This window comes from Phyllopteryx taeniolatus, chromosome 12 (assembly GCF_024500385.1).
Source record: "Phyllopteryx taeniolatus isolate TA_2022b chromosome 12, UOR_Ptae_1.2, whole genome shotgun sequence".
Classification (NCBI taxonomy): domain Eukaryota; kingdom Metazoa; phylum Chordata; class Actinopteri; order Syngnathiformes; family Syngnathidae; genus Phyllopteryx; species Phyllopteryx taeniolatus.
Window position 1 is genome coordinate 26926849 of NC_084513.1, and position 18586 is coordinate 26945434.

Genomic DNA, 18586 nt, shown 5'->3' on the forward strand with positions numbered 1-18586 from the left:
TGCAAGCAACCGTTTACCTTGTTAGCTGTCTCAATGATGGCATAGACGTATTTTATTGTTTCACTCACCCAGTTGACTGAGGGTTGACTTGACTGAAGCTCCGCGCGGTGTAGGCTGAGCTCAGATGCTACACATCGTGAAAGCCTCCTTTGCACAATATAATCTTATTCCAAGTGCTGCACTGAGGTGACTGGTCATTCATTTTAACAAAGTTAAGACACATTTTTGTTCACCGCTGCCATTGGGCACAAGCGTGTCTTCATGCGTGTTTTTCTTTGTTGGTTTTCGCCACTTCTTCAGGGTGAGCGGACTCGGCATCGAAGGTGGGAACCTAAATTTGTTCATTTGAACGATTCGTTAGTCCCGGTTCCAATCGGTTCTCGATTCTTGATGTCCAACCCTACGCTGGGTCTTACCTTGTTCTGCTGGGTGACTTCAATGCTCACGCGGGCAATGACCGTGAGACTTGGAGGGAGGAATGACACTCACGACCACAACCCGATCGGTGTTCTGTTATTGGACTTCTGTGTTCATCATTGATTGTCCATAACAAACACCATCTTCACACATACACTAAGAGTGTCCATACATGCACTTAGGACCAAGACACCCTTGGCCGCAGTTCGGTGATCGACTTTGTGGTCGGGCAGTCGGACTTGCGGCTGCATGTCTTGGACACTCAGGTGAAGAGAGGGACTGACCTGTCAACCAAACACCACCTGGTGCTGAGTTGGCGCCGATGGTGGGGGAAGATGCCGGTCTGACCTGGCAGGCCCAAACATATTGTTAGGGTCTGCTGGGAATGTCTGGCAGAGTCACATGTTAGAAGCAGTTTCAACTGTCACTGTCTGGCAGAACTTCGGCCACGTCCTGGGGGAGGCGGGGAACATTGAGTCCGAGTGGACCAACGACTTACAGACTGCTTCGAAGAAATTCTGGTCCACCATCGCAGAAGGTGGAAGCAGTGGACTGTCATATAGTGGGGACGTTGTGAGTCGGTTGGTTGAAAACTTCGAAGACCTCCTCAATTCCACCGACATGCCTTCCTATGAGGAAGATTCTGGAGACTCTGAGGTGGGCTTTCCTATTTCTGGGGTTGAAATCACAGAGGTGGTTATAAACCTCCTTGATGGCAGGGCTCCAGGGGTGGATGAGATCCACCCAGAGTTTCTAAAGGCTCTGAATGTTGTGTCCTGGTTGATATGACTCTGAAACATCGCATGGACATCGGGGACATGCCTCTGGATTGGCAGACCGAGATGGTGGTCCCCTTTTTTAAGAAGGGAGACCGGAGGTTGTGTTCCAACTACAGGGGGATCACACTCGTCAGCCTCCCTGGTAAGGTCTATTCAGGGGTTCTGCAGAGGAGGGTCAGTCGGTAGGTCAAATCTCAGATTCAGGAGGAATAGTGTGGTTTTTGCTACACCCTCAGCAGGGTTCAGTCTTCAGTCTTCATTTGCTTTGTGGACTTGGAGTAAGCATTCAAAAGTGTTTCTCAGGCAGTCCTGTGGATGGTGCTCCGGTGGTATGGGATACCGGACCCCGCAATACTGGGTGTTTGGTCCCTGTACGACCAGTGTCAGAGTTTTGACGCATTGCCGGCAGTAAGTCGGATTCGTTTCCAGTGAGGCTTGAACTCCACTGTCCTTTGTCACCGATTCTGTTCATCATTATAATGGAGCCGAGACGTTGAATGGGTCTGGTTTGGTGACCTCAGTATGACTGCATCATCTGCAGACCTGTTCGCTCAGTAGGCAAACTGCAGGGGGTCCAGCAGGGGACGTGTGATGCTCTTGAGGTGGTCCAACACGAGGCATTCAAACGACTTCATGACCACAGATGTCAGAGCGACAAGCCTGTAGTCATTCAGACCCGAGATTGCAGGTTTCTTGGGGACTGGGATGTTGGTGGAGCGTTTGAAACAGGATGGTACTTCATACAGATCCAGGGAGCTATTAAAGATCTGTGGGAAGACTGGAGTGAGCTAGTCTGCGCAGACTTTGAGGCAAGATGGGGAGACAATGTCTGGACCTGATGCTTTGTTGATGTTTTGTTGTTTGAAGATGCATCTCACATCCTGTTCGTGGATGGCCAACGCAGAAGTCAGAGGTATGCTGGTGGTCGGTGGTGTGGCTGGGTGGGTTTGGGGTGTGAACGTGTCCTTTTCAAATCTGCAGTAGAAGGTGTTCAAGTCGTTGGCTAGTCTTTTATTGTTCTCAGCTTAGCGGGTTGGTCACTTGTAATTGGGTAGCGATTGTAATGCATGCCAGACTGATTTAGAGTCGTTAGCGGTAAACCTTTTTTCTAACTTTACTGCATAGTTGGGGGGTGGGGGGGACTGAGCGGATTTGCAAAAGTTGGTGAAAGAAAGTCCGGGGTAGACTCCCTGATTTTTAACAAGTTTTCCCTTGTATAAGTGAGTCGCGTAATGTCTCCAAAGACCAACGAAAAACACAAAAACATAGACAATACTAGAGAGCACGTAACCGAGGCGTCCACACGGATAAGCGCTATCTTGTGTCCATGCAGCCATCATGCAGAAGGCAACTTGAAGACTACGGTAGCAGGAAAAAAAAAAACATTTGAAGGGTAAAAATAAAAGTGGAATGAATCCTGGCAGTTGGCCTTTCTAAAGACTTCAAATCTGCATTCTGTAATCTTGATATTGTGGTATCCGTATCAGATTGATCCTATTTGAAAGTTATTTGAAAAAAAACGGGACAAAAACTACAAAATCTACTTGATCCACGATAGCAAACAAAGGAATTACAAAATCCAGATCATTCTGATCCAGATTACATTTTCTTTAAATACTCGACCCAGATGATCAGATGGATGATAGATCAAAGATGGTGCCTCTGAGTTGGCAGCCTGTTTCAAGAGTTCTGATATTTTTTGTCATTCATTTACTTTTACACCCTTTTTGTCATTTAATGTTCATTGTATGTAATGTGGACCCGTTGTGGAGTCTTTTCGGTGTTTTTCATTCATTGAAGGAGAATATTGGTGCTTGTGCCTTCATGGGCAGCCTGTTTGCAACAGCCGCATTTTTGTTGAGCGGAAAATGTCGGCGCTGTTGGACAGTTTGTCATGGTGCAAGGAGGAGCTTCTCCCCCCAATGTGGACCAGAGTGCATCCCGAAAGAAATGTGGAGGGGGATGAGAGTCGGCTCTAAAAAGTAAAGCGAAGCGCGAGAGACGACTGAATGGGACTGGAGAATTGAACCAATATTTATGTGTGTGTGTGTCACTCGCCAACAGACGAACTATCGGCTGTTAGAAAACTACAGTTGCTTGTTTACTTTCAAACTCAGGTTGTAGTAAATGTGAGTGGCATCATGCACGCTGTGATCATAACATCTATGATCCTGGTGTCCTCATACTTGTCAATAGAGACTTCAGTCTTGCTCCTCATTCATCTAGCTTCAAACAACCTGCAACAAGAGGGACTAAAACATGGCACGTACCTCCTGTATGCGAAGTGCCAATGTGAATTTGTATTTTGATCAGAGACGATTTTATTTGGTTGTTTGTGATCGTATTAAATGCAGCCCTATGGGGGGCACAAGCCAGTGCAAACTGTAGGCCGGTCCCAAGCCCGGATAAATGCAGAGGGTTGCGTCAGGAAGGGCAAACAAATATGAGCGTTCATCCAAAGAATACCATACCGCATCGGTCGTGGCCCGGGTTAACAACGTCCGCCACCAGTGCCGTCAACCTGCAGGGTGGCATTGGAAATTCAGCTACTGTGGGTCGAAGTCGAAGAAGAAGAAGAGGTGGAAAGTGGGTTCTTCGGCAGAAAGAGAAGAGGAAAGCACAGAGCCTAGAACTGAATGTGGGGACTTTGAATGTTGGGACAATGACAGGAAAATCTTAGGACTTGGTTACATGATAATTAGGAGAAAAGTTGATATATTGTGTGTCCAGGAGATCAGGTGGAAAGGCAGTAAGGCTAGAAATTTAGGGGCAGGGTTTAAATTATTTTACCATGGTGTAGATGAGAAGAGAACTGGAGTCGGGGTTATTTTAAAAGAAAAGTTGGCTAAGAATGTTTTGGAGGTGAAAAGAGTATCAGATAGAGTGATGAGGCTGAAACTTGAAATTGAGGGTGTTATTTCTAATGTGATTAGTGGCTATGCCCCACAGGTAGGATGTGACCTAGAGGTGAAAGAGAAATTCTGGAAGGAGCTAGACGAAGTAGTTCTGAGCATCCCAGACAGAGAGAGAGTTGTAATTGGTGCAGATTGTAATGGACATGTTGGTGAAGGAAATAGGGGTGATGAAGAAGTGATGGGTAAGTACGGCATCCAGGAAAGGAACTTGGAGGGACAGATGGTGGTAGACTTTGCAAAAAGGATGCAAATGGCTGTATTGAACACTTTTGTCCAGAAGAGGCACAAACTTAGGGTGACCTACAAGAGCGGAGGTAGAAGCACGCAGGTGGATTACATCTTGTGCAGACAAGGAAATCTGAAGGAGGTTACAGACTGTAAGGTAGTGTAGCGGAGAGTGTGGCTAGACAGCATAGGATGGTGGTGTGTAAGATGACTCTGGTGGTGGGGAGGAAGATTAGGAAGACAAAGGCAGAACAGGGAACCATGTGGTGGAAGCTGCGACAGGACGAGTGTTGTGCAGCTTGTCGGGAAGAGGTGAGACAGGCTGTCGGTGGACAGGAGGAGCTTCCAGAAGACTGGACCACTGCAGCCAAGTTGATCAGAGAGGCAGGCAGGAGAGTACTTGGTGTATATTCTGGCAGGAAAGGAGAGAAGGATACTTGGTGGTGGAACCTCACAGTACAGAAAATCATACAAGGAAAAAGGTTAGCTAAGAAGAAGTGGGACACTGAGAGGACTGAGGAGAGGCGAAAGGAATACATTGAGATGCGACACAGGGCAAAGGTAGAGGTGGCAAAGGCCAAACGAGGCATATGATTACATGTATGGCAGGTTGGACACTAAAGAAGGAGAAAAGGATCTATACAGGCTGGCCAGACAGAGGGATAGAGATGGGAAGGATGTGCGGCAGGGTAGGGTGATTAAGGATAGAGATGGAACTATGTTGACAGGTGCCAGCAGTGTGCTAGCTAGATGGAAAGAATACTTCGAGGAGTTGATGAATGAGGAAAATGAGAGGGAAGTGGCAATGATTAGTAAGGGGGAAGTTAGAAAGGCATTAAAGAGGATGAAAAATGGAAAGGCAGTGGGTCCTGATGGCATTCCTGTGGCGGTATGGAAGCATCTAGGAGAGGTGGCTGTGGAGTTTTTGACCAGCTTGTTCAATAGAATTCTAGCGTGTGAGAAGATGCCTGAGGAATGGAGGAAAAGTGTACTGGTGCCCATTTTTAAGAACAGGGGTGATGTGCAGAGCTGTGGGAACTATAGAGGAATAAAGTTGATGAGCCACACAATGAAGTTATGGGAAAGAGTAGTGGAGGCTAGACTCAGGACAGAAGTGAGTATTTGCGAGCAACAGTATGGTTTCATGTCTAGAAAGAGTACCACAGATGCATTATTTGCCTTGAGGATGTTGATGGAAAAGTACAGAGAAGGTCAGAAGGAGCTACATTGTGTCTTTGTAGATCTAGAGAAAGCGTATGACAGAGTACCCAGAGAGGAACTGTGGTACTTCATGCGGAAGTCTGGAGTGGCAGAGAAGTATGTTAGAATAATACAGGACATGAGGGCAGCAGAACAGCGGTGAGGTGTGCTGTAAGTGTGACAGACGAATTTAAGGTGGAGGTGGGACTGCATCAGGGATCAGCCCTGAGCCCCTTCCTGTTTGCAGTGGTGACTGGAATAGAGAGGTTTGACTGGAATCCCCGTGGACCATGATGTTTGCAGATGACATTGTGATCTGGAGTGAAATCAGGGAGCAGGTGGAGGAACAGTTGGAAAGATGGAGGCATGCACTGGAAAGCAGAGGAATGAAGATTAGCCGAAGTAAAACAGAATATATGTGCATGAATGAGAAGGGTAGTGGGGGAAGATTGAGGCTACAGGGAGACGAGATAGCAAGGATGGAGGACTTTAAATACTTGGGGTCAACCGTCCAGAGCAATGGTGAGTGTGGGGTCCAAGCAGGTTGGAACGGGTGGAGGAAGGTCTCAGGTGTGTTATGTAACAGAAGAGTGTCTGCTTGATGAAGGGCAAAGTTTATAAAATAATGGTGAGGCCAGCCATGATGTACGGATTAGAGACAGTGGCACTGAAGAGACAACAGGAAGCAGAGCTGGAGGTGGCGGAAATGAAGATGTTGAGGTTCGCTCTCAGAGTGACCAGGTTGGATAAAATTAGAAATGAGCTCATCAGAGGGACAGCCAAGGTTCGATGTTTTGGAGACAAAGTTAGAGAGAGCAGACTTGGAAGGTTTGGACACGTCCAGAGGAGAAATAGTGAGTATATTGGTAGAAGGATGATGAGGATGGAGCTGCCAGGCAAGAGAGCTAGAGGAAGACCAAAGAGAAGGTTGATGGATGTCGTGAGGGAAGACATGAGGGCAGTTGGTGTTCAAGAGGAGGATGCAGGAGATAGGTTTACATGGAAGAGGATGACGCGCTGTGGCAACCCCTAAAGGGACAAGCCGAAAGGAAAAGAAGAAGAAGTTTGTGATCGTATTATTGTTATTGTTTTGTGTCCAGCGCTTTGTTACAGCTGCGGCTGTTGTGCAAGCGCTATATAAATAGAGTTGAGTTGAGTAATATTTGATAATACTGCAGGTCTTTGACATGATAGTGCTTCCATGTAGTCCAGTGGCTGGACTTTGGCTGTCGCGGATCTTGGAGCCTGTCTCCAATCATAGGCGGAGAAACTCAATGACGGGGTAGTTATTATTTAATTTGCCACAATGTGATGAAAATTCAGAATGAATTTTGACATTTTTTAGCAAAAGTCAGGTACACTGATCCTCAGTCTATCACAGTTCACTTATTGCAGATTCAGTGCACCGCGGACCTTTTTTTTTGTTGTTATAAAGATCAGTGTAGTGCAGTACACTTTATTGGCTATATGATTTTAATGGGGCAGCAATGACTCACATAACGTCAAATGGGCTCTTATTCTTAACAGAAAAAGAAACCTTACTGAGAAATCTCAACTCATACATTTGGTAAGTCACCCAATAGCTTGAGGATACAAAGAACATGACAAGAAAGCCACTGTCAGATTTTTAGGAAATAAACTCACAAATACTAACCTCAGGCCCACAAAGAGCTTATGCACACACTCATAACAATATTGACAGGAACAAATGCACGTAAGGAGCAATGTTTAGCTTGATTTTCTACAACGTACAACTGCAGTTCTGTAGTTTAAAACAATGATTCTGAACTGGTGGGTCGGGACCCACAAGTGGGTTGCGGACCAATTTTGTGTGGGTTGTGGACAGCTCGTAAAAAAATTGCATGTATTCGTATTCAGATTCTCAGTCAAGTAGAGAGGTATACCAAGTTCCCACACAGAACAAAGTAGGAAAGCGAAGAGAAATGTTTCTTCCTTGCACTCCACTAGTTTATCTGTTGACATATACAGAGCAGCTCAGCCTCTGGCTGGCGGACATCATGGATATGCTTTGAGTGGTACAGCCAACTCATTTGAAATGGCATTTAAAATTAAAATAAACTGTTTATGTGTTTTCAGAGGTTATTTAAAAAAAAAAAAAATCTTTATTGCGCTTAACTTCTTCAAAAGTGGGTCGCGACAATAGTAAAATGTAGGTCCGAGGGTGGCAACAGTTACGAACCACTGGTTTAAAACATCACTTCAATGAACTCTCTCGCTTCACTTCATTGTGCGCCGCCTCTCGTCCCTCTCCATATCTCCACTGGGAAGCATTCTTTGGCAAATGGACAGTGCCACGTTAGGGGGGAAGCTCCTCATGGTTGCAACATTGTAAACAAGCGCTGAAAGTCCAATTGCGTTGATGTTCTCTACTCAATAAAATACCACCGCCAAAAGGCTCCAATAGAGCTATTGTAACAGGCTGCCGGTGATGAAGGCGCACACAAAAATCACCGATATTCTCAGTGATAACAGTCCAAAACTGGTGAGCATGACACACAACAAACATTAAATGACTAAAAGAGTGTAAACATTTTCAAATTTAGGAGAAAATTAGTGTAACTGTTGTAATAGGCTGCCAACTCACATGCACCTCTTTCATCTCCCAAAAAATAATAATTTTAATATCAAACTTCAGTTACTTTCCATATTTTCTTAATTTGTCACCTTTAATATGTTCTCAAATATTTTCTTTTGCTTGAAACATCTTGTTCCACCAAATGATATTAAATTAACAGTGAAGAATATAAAAGTGCCAATTTTGTCTAAATTTGCTCCTAATTGCAAAAGAGGTAAGTTGAAGATATATGTGACTCATTTCTGCATTAATAGATACATGCAATATGCCTGTTTAATGTGTAATCTAAACACTTAATACAATCATAGCAGGAGCTGACTTGACTTGATCTGTCCCGCTCGCGTTGAGTTTGACACTTGATTGAGTTTTTTTAAATGCAGATTGGAGGTGGAGACATTTGGTTATAGATTCTTACCTGTTTGGTTTTTTTTGTTTTGTTTATTTGTCACATTAAAAAAGGAGCATAAGTGATTTATTTCACTCAAACCAATGTGTTTTTGTACATGAGTGTTATGTAACTCTAATGAGCTTAAAGTATTTGCAATTTATGGGCTGTTAATAGTTTCTCTGATTCTTAAGTTGCAGGGAACACTTTGTCGGTCAGTTCTGCGAGTGCTCCATTGGCAACAAAGATGAGAACTCCCTGAGAGGATCATGTCTGAGCCCAAGTGGCACTGAATGTGAGAGTCATGGAGATTGTGTGTGTGGCAGATGCCAGTGCCACACCACAGCAAGTGGAAGCAGTTACTACGGTGACTTCTGTGAATGTGACAACGAACACTGTGAGAAGTTCCAGAATAAATTATGCGGAGGTAATGATTTCCCTTTAAAAAAGACAATACAAAAATGGAGGTCATCGTGGTGCTAATTAATAATATGTGTAAAAAATCTATAAAAATAGAATAACTCAAATGTTGTCCCTAATTATCTGGTTAAGATGCATGCGGCCAAGATGTGATCATCTTTTGATGTTCCTCTTGAAGCAGAAGGTATATGGGTCCCTTAGAGTAGTAATTGGGAGCAACTGTATAATTCCACAAGTGGTTTTAACATTGTCAATCACAACAACAAGAAAAAAAAAAAGCTGTGTAATCTGTTGACCTGTTGGCATTTGTGATTTTCTTTTTTTTATTTATTTTTTTTGGAGGGGGGAGGCTCCATGGATTGCCTGTGAATATTCATTCATCCAGGTCATTGTATTCTCGGGCCATTGAAATAATCACAACTGGACTTTTCTGGTTTTCATAGAAGACGTTTCAGCTCTCAGGTGGCTTCAACCGTTCATGCGCCAAGGCTAGATAGGACAGCTCTAGCCTGATTGTTGATGTGAAAACCAAAGTATTTATCCTCTACATTAGAGGCAGCCGCAACCAAAAATGGTTTTACTCTTTTGGGATGTAAAGATTCATTGGATCAGGGCTGTGCGATATGGCCAAAGTCTTATATCCCGATATTGGTAATTGTATATCTCGATAACAATAGACTGTATATAGAATTATCCCTTAAAATTACATGAAAGGAATGGCAATTTTCTCTTATCGTTTTTCCATTTAACAATAAAACGTGCATAGAAAACACATGAAAATGAATATAAGATTAATACAAATAAAATACAAAAATCTATTGCCCAAATAAATACTCTTCAAAACATCTAGTGGTAGTACCAGTTTTCAAGGAATGAAATAAAGTGAAAAGACTTCAATGCAAAAACAAAGTGCTTAAAGCAACATTCAAGTATGCTTACCAATTAACCAGTAAAAGTGCTAATAAATGAACTGTTTGCATGCTTGTCTAGTATGGGGTGTCCGGTCTTTGGGGCGTACCTGTCTTTGTCTCAGGGTATTAAGTGTACCGGAATGTTGTGTTGGTTAAAAATCCTGAGTCCCCTTGGATAGACCTGTCCCATCTTTCACTCCTGTCCACCCTCATCCAAAATTTTAAATTACACACAATTCTGACTGAAGAGGTCTGTGAAAAGGTAATTAATTCCACAACCAAAGCCCAGCTTGCTCAACGAATAACCTAACAGAAATCAAAGGCAAACAAATTATGTTAAAAGTTTTGGCAGTTCATGCCAATGCCGAGGCCCAGTGGTGGTTCAGGAAAGTTTTACCTGGGGTGGCAGGAGGTTCAGTTGGGTGCAACACACACATTTCAATTCCAGACTTCATTCTCCGCATTTCCTAGTAAATTGTTTGCATATCACATGAATAACAGTCCTTGTAGCCTGTTGCAATAACAATTCTCAACAATTACAATTAAAATATTTTTATTGTGGCGGCACGGTGGGGGACTGTTTAGCACATCTGCCTCACAGTTCTGAGGACCGGTGTTCAAATCCCGGCCCTGCCTCTGTGGAGTTTGCATGTTCTCCCTGTGCCTGTGTGGGTTTTCTCCAGGCACTCCGGTTTCCTCCCACGTCCCAAAAACATGCATGTAGTTTGATTGGAGACTCTAAATTGCCCTAATGGTTGTTTATATGTGCCCTGCGATTGGCTGGCGACCAGTTCAGGGTGTATGCCACCTCTCGCCCGAAGATAGCTGAGAAAGGCTCCAGCACGCCCGCAACCCTTGTGAGGATAAAGCGGATGGATGGATATTTTTACTGTCACGATAAGTAATCGTATGATATTAGACTAGACCCAAAAGCAGACTGAGGCGAAGGAAGTAGATGAGAGTGGTTTATTTAGGGGTTCTCAGTGGTAGTATATCCGAGGCGTGATGGTAGTCCATCGGAACAAGGAACATGCAGGAACCGGGAGCGTGGGCAGGTGGAAGAACTGGACGGCGTGACTGAGCGGGCAGCGAATCGGGTGACACAGAAGGAACACTGGAGGTAGAACACAAGGATCAGTACACATGCAGATAGCCAAGTAATCAATCGAACATGGCCGGAAGTCTAAGGGTACTGGTGGAGACAGGCTTGAGCAGAAACACATGAAATGTCGGGTAGATTTTGAGAGATTGACGGTGCTTCAACTGAACCGAGGTGGGATTTATGACTTCAGTGATTGGAAAAGGATCAATGAAGCATGGCGTGAGTTTACGTGATTCGGTCTGGAGAGGAAGGTCACGAGTGGAGAGCCAAACCATCTGACCCACCTTGAATGCAGGCGTAGGGGAGGGATGAAGATCCATCAACCGCTTGTTTCTTTCGGCTGACCGAGCCAAGGAAGCCCTGACGTCCTTCCAAATGGATTGTACTCGTCGTAGGTTCTCCCACACCGAAGGAACTGCCAGTGTGCTCTTGTTCCTTATAAAGAGGTGGTTGGAAACCATAACATGTCATAAGGGGAGACCTGTGGTGGAGCTGGTGAAGGAGTTGTGGGCATATTCAACCCACGGGAGAAAGGCACTCCAGGAGCCGAGATTGCATGCAGCCAAGCAGCGCAGAGAAGACTCCACATTTTGATTTGCCTGCTCTGTCTGGCCGTTGGATTGTGGATGGTATCCAGACGACAGACTGACTCCTGCGCCCACCACCTCACAGAACTCCTTCGTTTTCGAAAGCAGAGGGTAACTTCGGAAGGGGTACGTAATGGACACACTTGGAGAAATGATCAATGATGGTAAGAATGATGGTGTGACTTTCAGAGGGAGGTAGGCCGGTAACAAAGTCCAAGGCAATGTAGGACCAAGGACGGCTCGGGATGGGTAAGGCACACAACAGACCAGCTGGGGACAGATGTGAAGATTTTCCTTGGGCACAGATGGAGCAGGCTAGGACGAACTCTCGGGTGTCTTTTACCAGGCTGGGCCGCCAGAAGCGTTGTTGGATGAATTGGATGGTGCGGGTGATTCTGGGATGACAGGTAAGTTTGGAGTTGTTACCACTGAAGTTTCAGCGCGAGCAGAATTGAGCACGAAAAGCCGGTCTTGAGGTCCAGTGTGGGGATCTTCCATGCGGCAGCCCCAACAAAGCAGGAGGAAGGGAGGATGGGATCCGGTTCCACCGGGCTGGAGGGGGGTGAATAAATGCGAGAGACGACGTCCGGCTTGCCATTATGGGAACCAGGGCGGAAGGAGAGACTAAAGATGAAATGACTGAGAAATAGGGCCCAACGAGCTTGCCGGGGGTTTAGACACTTGGCGGAGCGGAGATGGGTGAGATTCTTGTGGTCGGTCCGTATGATAAACGGAGATATGGTCCCTTCCAGCCAGTGCCTCCATTTCTCCAAAGCCCAGATGATGGCCAGCAGCTCACAATTTGCTATGTCATAATTCCGTTCAGACGGAGAAAGGCGACGGGAGAGGATGGCCCCAGCTACAGTGTCAGTGGCGTCAACATCCACAACAAACTGGAGCGAAGGGTCGAAGTGTCTCAGGATGGGGGCTCTGGTGAATAGCTCCTTAAAGTGTTTGAATGCTTGGGATGCAGCAGGTGTCCACTGGAATGGAGATCTTGTGGAGGTGAGACTGGTGAGAGGAACGGCCACTTTGCTGTAATCTCGGATTAATCTAAGGTAAAAGTTTGCAAAACCTAGGAAAAGAAGCTCTTTGCAGGTGGAGGGAATGGGGCAGTTGATGACTGCTTGGATCTTAGCCAGGTCTGGTTGTAACTGTCCTTTGGCAATGATGTATCCCAGGAAGTGGACAGAGGAGAGGTGGAATTCACACTTTTCTGGTTTCACAAAGAGGCGGTTCTCAAGTAGGTGTTGGAGGACTTGGCGGACATGTTGGTGATGTTCTTCGGGAGAGCAGGAGAAGAGGTGGATATGGTCTAAATAGACAAAGACAAACCGGTTGTGCATATCACGGAGGATGTCGTTAATGAAGGTTTGAAAAACTCTGGGGGCATTGGTTAACCCAAAGGGCATGACAAGATATTCAAAGTGTCCAAGGGGGGTATTGAAATCATTTTTCCATTCGTCCCCCTCTCTAATGTAGATGAAATGTTATGCGTTGCGCAGGTCCAACTTGGTGAATATCTGGGGGTCACAAAGGCGTTCGAATGAAGGGTCATTGAGGGGCAGCAGGGATTTATTTTTCACGCTGATGTCATTGAGTCCACGGAAGTCAATACAGGGGCGGAGAGTGGTATCTTTCTTTTCAACAAAAAAGAACCCAGACCCCAGGGGGGATGAAGAGGGCCGGATAAGTCCAGAAGTAAGGGAGTCACGGATATAGTTTTCCATAGCCTTTTTTCTCAAGGCGGGAAAGGTTAAAGAGGCGACTGGAGGGGAGAGGGGCTCCAGGCAGGAGGTCGATAGCGCAGTCATAGGACTGGTGGCTGGGGTAGTGAGATGGAAAGATCCTTACTGAACACTGGGGAGAGGTTGTGGTATTCTTCTGTAGCCCAGGAGTGAGTGATTGGTGTTGCTGGTGGTTGAGGTTTGCTGGAGGGCGGAATGGCCGAGAGAAGAGAGTAGGAGTGGCAGAAAGGACTCCACCCAGTGATAGACAGGTGGATCTAATCGATGGCAGGGTTGGGCTTTTAGAGCCAGGGGATTCCGAGGACTAATGGGGTCTCAGGGGAAGGAATGACGAATAGTTGGAGGGTTTCCCAGTGATTTCCTGAGATGAGTAGTGTGAACGGTGTCGTCTGTTGACTGACAGGGGAGATCAGTCGCCCGTCCAGGGTAGTAACCTCTTTAGGGACTGGGAAGGGTTCGAGTGGTAGCCGGAGGTGACACGCCAAGCCCTCGTGAATGAAGTTGTCATCGGCACCGGAGTCGATGAGGGCGGTGACCGGGGTATTGCAATCTGAGCCAAGGATAAATGAGGAAATGGTCATGCGGGAGGGAGAGCTGGGAGAAGTGTTGATTTGGTTCACCACAGCGCTCTCGGTTCGTGGAGATCCCTGTCTTTTGATTTTATTGAGCATGTAGCGATGAAATGGCCTGGCCCTCCACAATAGATACATAAACATTGACTGAAGCAGCGCTGACGTTCCAGAGGGTCTAATCTGGTTTTCCCAAGTTGCATGGGCTCCTCCAATCCAGTGGGGGGTGATGAGGAGGTGCCAGGGGGTTCAGGATGGAACGGCTAGAGGCACTGTGCCCGTCGAAGGTGCTCTACTGCTTGTTCTAACCCCTTTCTCTCTTGCTCTTTCACATAGGTGATTGTCCAGTTTTATCGCTAGCGAGAGTCCTCGAGTGAGGTGGGCTCGTCCCTGGCTGCGAGCTCGTCTTTGAGCTGCTCAGACATCCATCCATTTTCAGTACCGCTTATGCTCACTAGGGTCGCGGGCATGCTGGAGCATATCCTAGCTATCTTTGGGCAAGAGGCGGGGTACACCCTGAACTGGTTACCAGCCAATCGGAGGGCACATATAAACAACCATTCACACTCACATTCACACCAATGGACAATTTAGAGTCTTCAATCAACCAACCAAATGTTTTGGGGATGTGGGAGGAAACCGGAGTACCTGGAGAAAACCCACGCAGGCATGGGGAGAACATGCAGACTCCACACAGGCGGGCGGGGTCGAGATTTTAAACCCGGTCCTCAGAACTGTGAGGCAGATAAGCTAACCAGTTGTCCACCGTGCCGCCGCTGCTCAGACAGTCCCTTAAAAAAATAAATTTTAACACGCCGTCATCCCACTCACACTGACCCGCTAGAATCCTAAAATCAATAGAGTGGGAAGCCACGGAGCTGGAGCCCTGAGTGATGGCCAGGAGGCACCGAGTCGCTTCCCTGCCTTTAACGGGGTGGTCGAAGACATTCTTAAGCTCGGCCAAAAATGAGACAAATGATTAATATGGTATGCAATGTTTGGGTTTAATAAATTGACAGTAGGAACCTTTGAATGTGAAAGAGGTGGGAATCCATGCTAGGACCGTAGAACAGTTGATAAATTGCAACAATTAACTTCCTACTTACGCCATAAAGTTTTGTTTTCTGTATAATATAGTTCCTTTCCTTTCGATTCCTTGCAACTAATAGGGAATGGTAGATGCAACTGCGGAAAATGTAAATGCGACCTAGGCTTTGATGGCTCAGCGTGTCAGTGCACAAAGTCAGAGGAGGGGTGTCGTACCCCAAATAATACCATTTGCTATGGCAGAGGAAATTGCAAGTGTAACCGTTGTGAGTGTAAAAACGGATACCAACGTCCACATTGCCAGACATGTCTTGGTTGCCCTGACCCCTGCCAAACCAAATTGTAAGTAATGTAATTATTCAGCACTTTTGAAGTTACGGATGATAAACACTGACTTGTGTTCCTTTTCATCTTATTTCAGAAATTGCATTGAATGCCTTGGCTTTGAATCTGGTCCTTTAAAAAAAAACTGCAGTCTTGCTTGCAAAGAGAGCATTTCGCATGAAATGACAGATCAGTTTACTATTTCGAGCAAACTGTGCCAGCAAAAGGACTCAAACAGCTGTTGGATCAAATTCAAGCTTGATCAACAGTTTGGAGAGGATAAGTACATGGCTGAAATTCTGAAACAGAGAGGTAAGATCCCATGTAAATACATAAACACATCCCATTCAGTACTTTTATTTCGAGCCCTGGGCCAACATATCAAGTATGCGTATGCCCAGAAGTGTTGTGCGTACAAACATTTCCATGCAAAAATGGGATTTATCTAGTTGGAGTTATGCATGTGCGTTGGGACCTGCGTAAATTTACGCACAGCTCTGATCATGCATACACACAAAACATAACCTAGCGGTCGAACAGTAAAACTACAAATAGAACGCCTAAAGGCTTCTTTAAGGCTTCTTTATACTCGCGCGGACGCCGACCGCGCTGACGTCAGCGGCTGTTCCACGCGCGCAGTTTTGAAAATGTACTGCAGTTCACCTCCAAGTCGGGGGTGTCGCTACGACTGGTATTGGCTAGGACACCACAGGGTGGAGTTTCCTCTGCATTTTTTGGCCATTTCCGGTAGGGTTTTTTTTACTTTCTTTTCAGTAACAAGGAACGAAGCAACAACAATGGTGACCGTGGAACAGTGTCTGCTAGAACAAATGGACTTAGATGACCAGATGATACGTTTAATTATGCTGCAAAATCGATCGAGAAGGTGGCGGCGTAGATGGTATGTAGAACCAAGGGGCACGCCGAGTAGGTCATCACAGCATGTTCTAAAATGGACCAATCGAGAGATTATCTCCGCGGCATTCGACGCGCAGCAACAATTTTTGACGTGTGCGCATCAAGCTACGCAGAGGGGCAAATTCGTCAGTCACGTGATGCAATGCGGGCGTTGTCGGCCGCGCGAGCGCGGGAGTATAAAGAGGCCTTAAGAGAGTTGCCAAAGCCATCCAAGAGCACATTCAGCTCCTGTCGTCACTGGCATTTGTGGCCACCCGGACATTTTAACGAGATTGGAGAACATGCAGCATTTCGCAATCGGCACTAAACCGAATCTTGCCGTTGTTCAATTATTTCCCTGCCTGCAGATTACATCCAGTTGCCATACAGACATCACCAACAAACCAAAATTTAACAAGGGTCTCCCAAACATACTGGAGCAATAGACTGCAGCCAAATTTCAATTAAAGCACCATCGCAAAAAATTCAGCAGGACAAGAACATAAAAGGATTTCATTCAATCAATGCACAAATATAACTTGCGATCTGCATCGCTTAGAAGAACACATGATTCATTCATTCATTCTACAGAATAGCCCTGTGGGTGCATGTCAGGTGCTGTGGTTGAGGATGGCTGCATGCATTATGATGTGTCCCATAATGTTTGCAATACAGCTATCCATAATTGCTTGTCTTCCCCCAGTTAAAGATAGTTCTTATCTGTGGGCCGTGACAAATTTTTGTTATCCAGTTTGATGTCAAATCATTTTTTAGACTGTTCTTTTCTCTGATCGATAGAATTAACAGCAGCGGTTATATTCCACATAATTTTTTTCCTATTGTGTGTGACACCTGCATTAATTGTTCCAAAAAGTTAAATTCCAGCAGTTACATTTCCACTTCTCTGACAAGTTCCTCAATCAATGTTCTCGTGGAGAGGACATCCCTGCATCCTCAGGACAGGGTGACCTTGACTTGGCATCTTTGCAATCAGTACTTTATACAGCGTTGAGAATGTTGGTGGGTGGCGAGAACGCTGGTGTTGGATGTGTGGCGTACCAATGCGCTGGACTGTACGGTTGGCGCTACAAGGCAATTGCCCGACAACGCCACCCTGGGAACTCCACCCGGGGAAATAGTTGGATATCAAATTACTTTAAGGCACACAGATACATTTACTCATTGACAACAGACGAGGGTCCAGTTCAAAAAGACAGACTTGATTACACCAATATGTACGTAATGACTGCTAAGAATACTATTTATTCAGGTAAAATGAGAGTGACAACTAACAAGGGCTGAGGTTTATCGGGGTTCAGGGGCTAGTGGTGATTTGAGCATCGCCAATCAAAAAAGAACTGGAAAGCACCCAGGTTCATGTGGCAATCACACTCGCACAGTGAAAGTACCCAAATCCCAAGCAAACACAGCACACAACACCAAGAGGGGGGGATCCCACCACCAAATCATCATAGTCCTGTTTCCAAAATAATTGTAGATGATAACGATCTGTCTAATTTGATTCTGGCTGTTGGTTGTTGATAAAGCATTTTAATATAACCAATTGACTGTATATTGAACCCGAATCTATCTAAGGTTTGAAAGAGAAATGCCCAATTTACCCAAACAAACGCTTTTTCTGCGTAAGTTCGAAGTTTCTAAGTAATATTGCTGCTTTATTTTCTTTTTGTATATTGTCTATTAAATGTAAAGTTCTGATGTCTTGCGTTTGACTGCCTTAAATCCTGTCTGGTTTTCATCAATCAAATCTGGGAGAAATTTTTGGAGTCTTTTTGCAATTATTGATGGATATAATTTGTAGTCAGTGTTAAGAATTTAGTTCTAAAATTATTACTATATTATTTGTATTTTCTTTCTTTGGGGATTAGTTATGATAGCTTCTTTCCACAATGGGGTAAGTTTGCCCGCATCTTCAATACAGTTAAAGGTTCTCATCAAGAGAGGGGACAATTCTTCCTGAAATATTTTATACCAATCTGAGGAAAAACCGTCATTTCCCGGCGTTTTGTTTGAGTTGCCAGGGGCTTTCTTGATTTTTTTTCTAAAGTAATATCTGCTGTAATATCCCTGTTCTGTAATTCACCAATGTTAGGTGGGTCTAATTCACTTAAAAGGTGTTTCATTTCTTCCTCTGTAGTTTTTGAGGAGGCGGCACGGTGGACGACTGGTTAGAGCATTTGCCTCACAGTTCCGAGGACCGGGGTTCAATCCCAGCCCCGCCTGTGTTGAGTTTGCATGTTCTCCCCGTGCCTGCGTGGGTTTCCTCCGGGCACTCCGGTTTCCTCCCACATCCCAAAAACATGGATGCAGGTTAATTGAAGACTCTAAATTGCCCGTAGGTGTGAATGTGAGTGCGAATGGTTGTTTGTTTCTATGTGCCCTGCGATTGGCTGGCAACCAGTTCAGGGTGTACCCTGCCTCCTGCCCGATGATAGCTGGGATA

At 45.4% G+C, this 18586-nt stretch overlaps 1 protein-coding gene across 6 annotated transcripts in view; it reads left to right on the forward strand.

Annotated features, from left to right (window-relative positions):
* Window positions 1-18586, forward strand: part of itgb2 (integrin, beta 2) — a 76646-nt gene that overhangs the window by 52441 nt on the left and 5619 nt on the right. For 5 of the 6 annotated variants that reach the window (XM_061791903.1, XM_061791905.1, XM_061791906.1 and 2 more), the window contains 3 exons: window positions 8712-8944; window positions 15024-15243; window positions 15323-15537. In XM_061791903.1, coding sequence (XP_061647887.1) covers window positions 8712-8944; window positions 15024-15243; window positions 15323-15537 — 668 coding nt within the window. The remainder of the gene's footprint in view (window positions 1-8711; window positions 8945-15023; window positions 15244-15322; window positions 15538-18586) is intronic. The other variant, XM_061791908.1, reaches the window with a different exon arrangement.